The 10,641-nt window shown below is 38.4% G+C and overlaps 1 protein-coding gene across 1 annotated transcript; it reads left to right on the top strand.

Annotated features, from left to right (window-relative positions):
- Positions 1–511: 511 nt before the first annotated feature.
- On the top strand, positions 512–5,574 carry LOC140242739 (NADH dehydrogenase [ubiquinone] 1 alpha subcomplex assembly factor 4-like). Its single transcript, XM_072322498.1, has 4 exons — positions 512–700; positions 3,286–3,383; positions 4,104–4,283; positions 5,332–5,574. The coding sequence occupies exons 1-4, from the start codon at positions 565–567 to the stop codon at positions 5,467–5,469; spliced, it is 552 nt and encodes a 183-aa protein (XP_072178599.1). The 5' UTR covers positions 512–564; the 3' UTR covers positions 5,470–5,574.
- The last annotated feature ends 5,067 nt before the right edge of the window (positions 5,575–10,641 follow it).

Here is a 10,641-nt window from a genome sequence, read left to right as displayed (position 1 = left end):
AAAATAGTGCCGAATATGATATCAAATTGCTCTTTGAACTTTTTTCCAGAGTTTACAGAATTGAATTAGATTGAAGGAAAAGGTTCCATCTCGACCTACAATATTATATGAACAAAGAAAATTTACTTCTTGTCTTATGAAACCGTCTTACAGTCCATAGTTAAAGACAATTAACATAATATGGACTTAATTATTTCCTTCACAAGGCAAAGGCGAGGTCGTGTTTTACTTTATATAATAGTGACATTAGTTAATGTCTTTTTCATTTCAAATCTAAGAAGATGTGCCTTTCCTGAAGATGTTTTTTTTTTTTTCAACAAATAAACCGATCACGCTCTTGAACAGCAAAGCACCAACTTGGCAAGGAGTACGGTCGTCGTGTCTGAGGCTGAGCCTTTTGAGGTCGAGTTGTCCAGGACAGTCCACGAAAGTTGTAAAGCAAGCGGCATTGCCGTTCGGATCTTACGCAATCTTGCCCATACGAAGGTATGTAATAAGTCGAAACCAATGGCCGACACGCTGCCGCAGTGACGGTACGTGTTGAAAATTAGAAATAGTGCAAAGATGGGTGGTGCATTACGCCGTGCAGCAACAAATTTCAACGTGGAAAACCGGGCACATCGTCTGATTGACCAAGAGAAAGTGAGACCATCTCCCAAACATCCTAGCACAGCCAAAAAAATTGCCGAATATCAGAGAGGTAGGTACCGGTACCGTGCATCTTTCGCTAGGTGGAATAGCTTTGCTTACCGCGTGGGTTGCCGCGCGCTGCGGGGCCGGGGCGGCCTGGGCGCTGGGCTTGGACAGGTGGCGACGCGACGAGGTGTGTTAATCACTTGGTGGGGTCAGTTTCATGAAGACAGCGAGAAGTCATCACAAATAATATGTCTTTAGATAAATCCAAAACGGCCAAACTCGCCCATCATATGTAGCTATGAGAAAAGAGAAGTAAAGTCCATTTCATGAATTCTCTTCTCAAACGAAGTGTGTCTCGTGAGCAAAAAGTCTCTCAAGAGTCAAAACTTAATAAGACTTTCAGTTTCATGAAACGGACTCGACCCCATGCCAGGCGCAGGCGCTCAGGCCAGCTCGCCAGGCCGAGTGAGTGGTGATGATTACCTCCCGGATCCTTGCCCCTATGACGAGATTAGAAGTAAATCTTTGTAATACAATGTACTAAACTGTAGAGATGCACTGAGCTGAGCCAGGCGTGTAGATGTTTTCACGGATGTCAGAACACACAAAAGTTATAGATAGCTCTATAAATCTTTAATGAGTTTAATCAAGTGAGCACAAATCTGAAATGCAGTTATGTGACTGTGTCCATCAATATCGAGGTAGACATGCGCTTGTCTCAAGTTAAAAATTCACCAAATAATGTAATGCAAGATAATTTTGTGGCATGACAATTTTGCAAATTGGAGCCACCTGCCTTTTCTTTTCTTTTTTTTTTTTTTTCCGGCATGAAATTTTCATGAATTGCTACTGATGTTAATTCATGTAGTGTAGACAAGGACTATTGTGTGCCTTTTAATTTTGCAAATTTTGGCTCATGAAATTAAGATGCATGCTAATATTTCTGTGTTGTTTTTTTTTTTTGTTGTGTGTGTGTGTGTGTGTGTGTGTGTTTTACAGTACATTTTAAAGGGGATGGTTAGTAATTGATCATAGGGAATCAGTGGGAATGCTTTGAGATGATTGTTCCAATCCTTGTGGGATTCATTTAAGAGTACATTATATATCTATTGTGTGAAAATTATTTGCTTCAGAATGATCTCAGAGTCATATTCAAGTAATGTGCAGTGCAATGTTTCCAGGTTAGCATGCCTGTACAGTGACGGGGTGATCGTTAACGTTTTGAAAACTGGGCCATTAACGATCGCCCTGTCACTGTACAGGCATGCAAACCTGGAAACATTGAACTGCACATTACTTGAATATGAGACCATTCTGAAGCAAATAATTTTCACACAACAATAGATATATATAATGTACTCATTAATGAATCCCACAAGGATTGGAACAATCATCCCGAGCATTCCCACTGATTCCCACTGATCAGTTACCGGTACTAGCCATCTCCTTTAACAAGCATCGTATCACTCAACTAATTTGGAACACGTTGGATTTGAATTGTGAGAGGTGTAGATTTTGTTGCTTATTATAGGATAGTAACACATTGGTCCATTGAGTATTTCTATTTAAACACGCGCACACACACACACACACACACACCACTTGTTAATGTTAGCACTGTGTAGGGCCCTACCAAACCTGAAACTGCCATCATTTGTTATTCACACAGATACTCCGTGATGATACTGTTGAAGCCAGACCTGGCACTTTTCATAATTCTGTCCAATTCAAATTCCAAAGAGTGATTTCATTCCATTTGGAAAATATTTGTTTGCAATTTTGACACAATTGGTCAAGTTTCTTTGCTGGTTTCCACATACAGGCATAAAAGTATATTTTGCCAGTAATACATATAGTGTAATTTGCCATTGATTAGGTATATTTGACCGAGCACCTCAAAACAAACAAAAAGTCGCACACTCTGATTTTGCATGAGGACTGAAAATAAGTGAATTGGGTCATCCTAGCCGATCTTGACTTTTTCATATTTTCTGAAAGAGCAAGTCTTCTTTTACATTATGCTAAAATTTGGTATCATAAAACGGGCAGGAAAGTGTGTTTTTTTAGCAGTTTATCTTGAACTTTTTTGGTAGAATGGAGTGATTAGGTGTGTCTTTAGAATCCCTTTTTCATTTCTGAAAAACCTTGTCCACACTCTTCACTTTCAACTGTAATAACTTTTAAAAGGGTAGTGCTACTGCTTTGAAAGTTGGCATTAATTATGGACAGAATGTGTTAATGGGGCATGCTTAATTTCAGTTTAATCTGATAATTCCTTCATTGTTGTTACTCTGGTGGTTTACTTCCTGTTTTTTGTCCCATTCATCGCACAGCCAGCACGGTTCTAAATGGTAAAGATTAAGCGCTTGAATAGACACTGTACTTCAGAGCCTCTTTTCTCAGTTCACACTTTTCCTGAGTTTGTGCTTTCTTTCCAATATTTAGATAGGTTAGGAGAGTCCATTTCATTTGAGTTATACATCATTTTAAAGCTTAAAGTGTGCTCTTTCAGAATATGGTCTTAACTAAAAATTCATGTCTGGCGACTTTTTGTTTGTTTTGAGGTGCAGGGTCACATATTGTGCGTTTCATACCTGTTTGTCACAGTGACTATATTTGTGTCATTTCTTGTTGATTTTGCTTTCACAGAGAATCCAGAGATCCTTGAGAGGCAGCAGGTGAAAGATGAGAGGTTGCTGGGAATGCTGAAAGATGTCAAGGTCATGTCACAGGAAGTAGAAGGAAAGGTCAGGTCACATTCTTGACATGTAACAAATCCCTCTCCATACTCCCAAGACCCCAGCTGATACTCAATCCCCGGTATCTTGCAGTCATCTCACTGGCACTTTTGTAGATAAAGTGAATACACTTACACCACATTTGCCATAAAACTGATTTTGCCTCGGCTGATATGCAAGCTATCGAATTCAGGAGCCATGTGAAATATGAAGAATTTTACTAAGTACTGAAAATATCCATAGTTTTTAAGCTTTCCTGTGGGGATTCTGAAATATTATGTTTTGTTTTGCAATTAAGTTGCTAAAAGTCATCTCTCTGACTAAATTCAATTTCACAATTGACATTTTGATATTTTCCAAATTGTTATTAAAGATTATATGATCACATACTGGTAAGAATGTGTTGCCTTCTGGAAGTAATGACATAGCCTAGTGAAAAAGAAACGATGTTCAGGAATTTCTGTTTGATTTGAGTGACAGCATTTAACTTGTATGAAAATGTAAGGAGGCTCTGTTTTGAAAAGGGATATTCAGATGATTATTGACTTGAAATCTTTGACCTTGCATAAGATAAAATGTAACTATTGTATTGAAAAGGAAACATGCTGTGATATTTTATAGCTTTTCTTCAGTTCTCACATTTGTAGTCTCTTCTAAACCATCAGCGTTTACATCATTCATGTCGAAGGAAATAGAAATTGAAATTCCACATGAAATTTTTGCCCCCAGCGTCTGATGGATGTGGACATGGCTGCTGAGGCCAAGCGTAAGGCGCGTCCCCTGCCTCAGAACCGGCAGCAAAAGCTGGGCTCCCCCAGCATCTTCCTGGAGCCGGACACTATCCCCGAGGGTCGGCTGTCTGTCGGGCAGGCTTTGGAGATGCTGGCCAAACATCGCCAGAACAAGGAGGTCAGTGAGAATCACAACAGGGCGAGCATGTACCATTATGTTGCCAGCCTACTGGAAAATGGTAGTGCGAACTAGTGCAAAGGGATTAGACACAAAGTCATACTTTCTCATGAACTTGTGGCAAAGTTAATATCACTTTTGTACTTCCTGGACATGAACTTTCATCGAGAAAAATACTGTGTTGTTTTCCAGTTGTAATGCTTAAGTCTGGACGTCATGAGTAGTGAAATGCTCTTCAGGAGTAAATACATGTACATATGAGCGGACCTGATGATTTTATGGCAATGGAGCAGCGGAGGTTGGAATGATATTTGAAACATACTAATAAGTTACAGTGTGACAGTTTGAATGTCCAAAAGTCTTCACCATGCTTCCATGTAATCATCATCACATCAGCCTCTTTATTTGATTTATACATGGAAAGGTGCAGATAGGGTCATGGCATTTTTATTTCTTATGACAAGGCATTTCTTAGATACATCCTTTGATTAATGAAACTGGGCTCAGGATCAAAATTCTGTTTCTAAATGTATTACTCTAGAATCATTCAGAAAAAAAGAAGAAAAAGAAGCATTTGTCAGATCAAATTCTGGTCTATAAAAGGTAGAGTAGAGGAAAGATTTGTCATTAAATCATTAACATGCACTACCTTTTTCTTTCAGCATATTGTGTCATAGCTTTTACTTGCCTAGAGTATGTACATGTATTGCTAACAATTGGGAGGTCAGCTTATTGCAGCTATACAGCGGAACCTCTTTTTAGAGGTTAGATAACAAAATCCTTATATAGCATGGCTAATTTGCAGGTCCCAGCTCTTTATATTTCTTTTCTCTTTTATTTATTTATTTATTTTTTTTTTTTTGTAGCTTTGATATCGTGAGAAACCTGACATAGCAAGGCAATTGTCATGGTTTGTAGGTCCTTGATATGGCAAGGTTCCCCTGTATTAAAAATATTCCATAAAATGGATGGTTGCTGCATTGCCTGCATGTCCTGACCCTGTTGTCAGTCTGTCTATCTGTGTTTGTATTTCAATTCCATGTTCCAGGAGTACTCGGCAGAGAGATTGTCCAAGGAATACAAGGTGGACCTGAAGGACACAGAGAACATCCTGGAGTACTTCAAATCCTTCAAGGTCATCCCGCTGGTCGCCGAGAAGGACGTGCCCCGCATCTCCGGCAGGTGATGCCCGCTGAACGTCGAGGGGGCCGGGCTGGTGGTGAAGGCCCCGCCTGGTTGTGAGGGCCCTGCCCGGTCAGTTATGGTTGCATTGGGCCACCAGGGCTTCTCAGTGAAGTGATTCTGTTCAGACAGCTTTGGTAGTAAGGTACTTGTGGATGTCGGTACATCAGCAGAGGGGATGAATAACTTGGGAGAAGTACTTTTTGTTGTTCATTGGACTCATGCGAAATGCAGTCAGCTTTGTAGAAGTCAATACCCAAGAAGTGAAAAACAGTCAGCTACGATGCAAGTCCTGACTTTTTCACAGTCCTGAATGCCCAATATATGACTTCAACATAAGTTGAATATACGATGAGTTCTAGAGCCTGTTCTTTGGTCCAGTATATTCAACTCATGCCAGTCTCTATGATCATACCCAATTCTGCTTTTACTACATAATATCTTGCATACTGTAATGGGTAGACAATAGTGCGAGTTACTCATATCACAATACACTCCTGTTGCATAGTTAATGTCTGTAACCGACATATATCAGTATGTGAAAGCATTGTACGAACACTTAATTGAAAGAGTTATAGTATGTGGACCATTTTGTAAGAGTGATTACACTTTGGGTGGTAAGCCTGTGAATTAAGTTTTCATTAAAATGGTTCTTCAGTTTACTTTCTAATCAGCAAATTTTTGCTACAGCGAAGGCTAATGCTTTGAATGCCCCACTGCTATATCTCTCACCCACATGTACACAGTGATAACTTCAGATTTGTTGATGTAGAATCAATCTTCAAATAGCCTCTCTTCATGGTCCTTGGCAAGTACTATGGTCATGGTTATAGGATCAGAGTTGTACTTCCTAGATTCATTTTATGTGAGGATTGTGCATAGGAGTCAAACCGCTTTGCTAGAATTTGGAAGATTTCATAGCTTTGATGCAAGGGAAAATAGAAGACAAACATTATGATGATGACAACAACACTGAAGTGTGCGAACAAATGTTTGCACACTGCGAAAGAAATAATATGCCCATCCGCAAACTTCAGTCAGAATGTTTGATATTACCACTCTAGTATTCAAAATTGAGATGTATGCTATATACCATGTGTCCCCCCCAAAAAAATTACTCCGCAATGATATCTTTAAAAATAGTGAATCAATCTAAATACAAATTCAGGGTATGAAACTATAACTCATTGCCCACATTTGATTTGCTTCAGTGGTCAAAGAGAAATGAGGAATTTTGTAGAGGATGTCAGGAATCTCTTCCCTCCAAGTTCTGTCTACTGTATTCACACACAAGAGCATCGAAGTGCTAAACTTGGAAGAGTCAAACTCATGACATACTTTACAACAATCCACAATTCTCTGTGACCGCTTAAAGGGAAGATAAACCCCAAGAACAATGTGGATTGAGTGAAAGCAGCAACATTAGTAGAACACATCAGTGAAAGTTTGAAGAAAATCGGACAATCGATGCAAAAGTTATGAATTTTTAAAGTTTTGGTGTTGGAACCGCTGGATGAGGAGACTACTAGAGGTTGTGACGTATGAGTGGACTACAATATCAAGAAAATATAAAGAAAATACTACAAAAATCCATTTTTCATGAAAATTACAAATTCCATCAACTTGATATTGACATATGTTAAGGGTAGCAATTATTCCCCCTGCTTTCTGAAAGCGGTTGGTCCACTGCTCTTTCATAATTCTAGAAAATTGAATTTTTGTTAAATATCCTTTATATTGTCTTTGTATTGTTGTCCACTCATACGTCATATCCTCTAGTATTCTCCTCATCCAGCGGTTCCAACACCAAAACTTTAAAAATTCATAACTTTTGCATCGATTGTCCGATTTTTCTCAAACTTTCACTGATGTGTTCTACTAATGTTGCTGCTTTCACTCAATCCACATTGCTCTTTGGGTTTACCTTCCCTTTAACCAAATTGAATGGGGTTTTCTGCAAAATAGAGCTAAGATGTTATATTTTAAGACCCTGCAATGTCTTTTAGGCAGTTTAGTCATATTGGGTGTTATCATTTTTTTTTTTTTTTTTTTTTTTTTTTGGGGGGGGGGGGGGGGACATACTGTATTGTGTAAATTCTGCACTTTTTCTACACTTCCTCCATGTCTTGGCAAATAAATTCCATTACTACAGAGACTCCAACTCTCCCGTTTTCGACGGGAGATCTCCCGCCGAAAACCCATTTTTGCAAAATCTCCCGTTCTCCCGTTTGAGATTTAATTTCTCCCGCCCTGGCTCTGTGTCTCCCGTTGGAAAGGATTTCTTACTTATAGCTATTGTATGTTGAAAAAATAAGCCTTAGATAACACCAGAGGGCATCTAGAACCCTAGAAATTTCGCGCTTCGCACACATCAACTTGGAGTCTCCCGTTTGCTAGGGGTTTCAGGCGGGAGAATCTCCAGATCAGAAGGTGCTATGGGTTGGAGTCTCTGTTACTAATATGCAAAGCCCCCTGATTTTGGAATTATTCTTGCCTATCAAGATGCATGTGTCCCCACCAATAGCTGTTTGTGATCATCCTGATATTGATATGCTATGTTGGCAACCCTGAATTTACATCCTTCGTTTGTGGTGTTCTTGCTGTTCTTTCAATGTTCATGCCTCTACCCTGAAGGATGCCTGAGGCATTATGCTATATTTGATTCCACAGTATCCTTGTTTCAGAAGAGATTATGTTTCGTGGTAGTGAAACATGAATTGCAAAGCATTGTGATGTCGTTAAAGAAGAGACAGAATGAAAAAAGAAATATATCAATAAAGTGTCTGTACGTATTAAATGTGAATATCTCTTTGTAAAGTGTGATATGATTTTCATTAGTAAGCTCTCTGTGTATGCGTAGGTGTGTGTTTGTGTGTGTGCTTGTCAAGATACCCCATATGAATGCATGGTGACACAACATTTGCTCTTCCGACTGTTAGGGTTGTGAGAGGGTTTCAGGTTTAGTTTGATGGGAGAATGAGGGTTAGGGTTATGTTTGTGGGTAGAATCTATGTTTGACTGTAATACATGTAGCATGCAGTTAATTCATGGGAGCAAATGCCCAGCAGTGCATATTTGAATGTGATTTGATAGTCCATTCAAACAATATGATTTTTAAATGTTTTTTATTACATTTTATTACATCTTATTAAATCTTTGATCTGCCCTTGGGAGTTGCTGTTTTATGACATGGATGCACCATTGTTCATTGGCTTGTACGTGGATTTCTACAAAATTTCACTCTTGCGTATACAATGTAGGTGGATCTGTTGATCCAACTGTTCCAAAAAAATGGGCATGTCTACCCAAATACACTCTATCAACAGGTGAAAGGATTATTATTCTTATCATTTATTTATTCATTTATTTATTTATTTATTAATGATAATAGACTTTTTAAAGTGCTCATTCTACCTAAAAAGATATATATACTACATATATATACTTTTTATTTATCTATCTATTTACTTATTTATTGGTATTATTTTCTTCTTCTTTTTTTTGGGGGGGGGGGTGGGGACTCTGGATATCTGTACACAGTTTTGAGGGAAACAGCACATAACTCCCCCCTCCCCCATGTAGCTCTCTGCAGCTGCCCCCTCCTGACCTGGTACCTCTATGTCTGTTTTATCACCTGCACCCTGTTTTCCTCCCTTACACCTGTCAAACCTCTCCCCTCCCCCCCCCCCCCCCAAAAAAAAAAAAAAAAACAAACAAACAAACAAACACAAAACAAAACAAAACAAAAGAAAACAAATTAAACAAAACAAACTTTACACACACACACACACACAACACATACACAAACACATTCTGTGACAAATGTAACTGATTAATGTACTAGTATGTACTTTTCCAAGGAGCACAGGTGTGAGGAAAGATAAAGCATGCATTATGTAACATGCATGTGTGTGTGTGTGTGTGTGTGTGTGTGTGTGTGTGCCCCCACCAACACATACACAGAAAAATTCAATGTAAAATAGTTTGTGTAATTGAAGCAGTGTTTCACACTTTGATGTAGCGTAGAAATTGTTGGATGATGTCTAATTCTCAACCACAACCAATGTGCAAACTAGAATCATCACATTGGAATTTCATACACCTCTCTTGCCAATAACTTCATGCCTAATACAATAAAATGAGGAGGAAACGGAAATCCACTGCACAAACACATTCACAGAAGCTATCAGTAAAAGACAGCATGTTTTCACACATGACTACTGATGCCAAGAACCACGGGTGCAAAGGCAAGAAAAAGAAAGAGAAAAGAATTGGGCCTCCATAATCACCTTGCTATACAAGAGTTTTATCATATCCAACCATTCACAAGGCAGTTACACTGTAATTTTCAACCTAGTTTTGCTTAAAGGGGAAATCCAGTCCATATATAAGTTAGTCTGATAGAAAAGAGTAATACATGTATCTTACTAGTTCAATGATAAAGATTTGACTGAAATTGGATGAAAAATAAGGAAGTTGTGACATTTTGAAGTTTTGCTTATTTCTGCAATACAGTTCTCGTACAGTGGATATAAATATGCAAATGAGTGAGCTAACCATGTCATACCCTCACAATTTTCCATTGATAGTGTAAAAAAAATTGAAAAAATTCAATATTTCTGTCATTGAAGTCTGAAACATGATATTATTCCTGGTTGAATAATTTCAGAATAGTGATCAATTAGATATACCAAGATTTGAGCCTCGGGCGCAATTGCGTTTGAATGAAAAAATGGAAATTTCAAAATTTTATGTACAAACTACATGGCAAATTGTGAGGGGATGAGATGCTCACTTTGCCATTTGTATATATTTTGACCATTCAAGAACCGTTTCCTGAAAACTTAGCAAAACTTTGAAGTTTCAAAACTTCCTTATTTTTCACCCGATTTCGATCAAAATTTTACCATTAAACTTGTAACATTTCACTATTTCTTAATATCAGACTAACTTATATTTGGACTGGATTTCCCCTTTAATTACAGGTGCATGTTTTTAATCTGAACAGTATGAAGGAAGTGAAAGAGACAAGCTCGATATTGTATTGACTTCAGCTATGGTGTGTGCATTCATGTGTGAACTTGTGGATGCAAGCATGTCAGTTCAAGTTGTGTGCTTGTTTGGCTACCAGGCCATGGAGGTTGTGACATAGCTGCCGATGATTCAAGATGAATTC

The sequence above is a fragment of the Diadema setosum genome, chromosome 19, assembly GCF_964275005.1.
Source record: "Diadema setosum chromosome 19, eeDiaSeto1, whole genome shotgun sequence".
Classification (NCBI taxonomy): Eukaryota; Metazoa; Echinodermata; class Echinoidea; order Diadematoida; family Diadematidae; genus Diadema; species Diadema setosum.
This window is presented reverse-complemented; position numbering and strand designations above follow the sequence as displayed.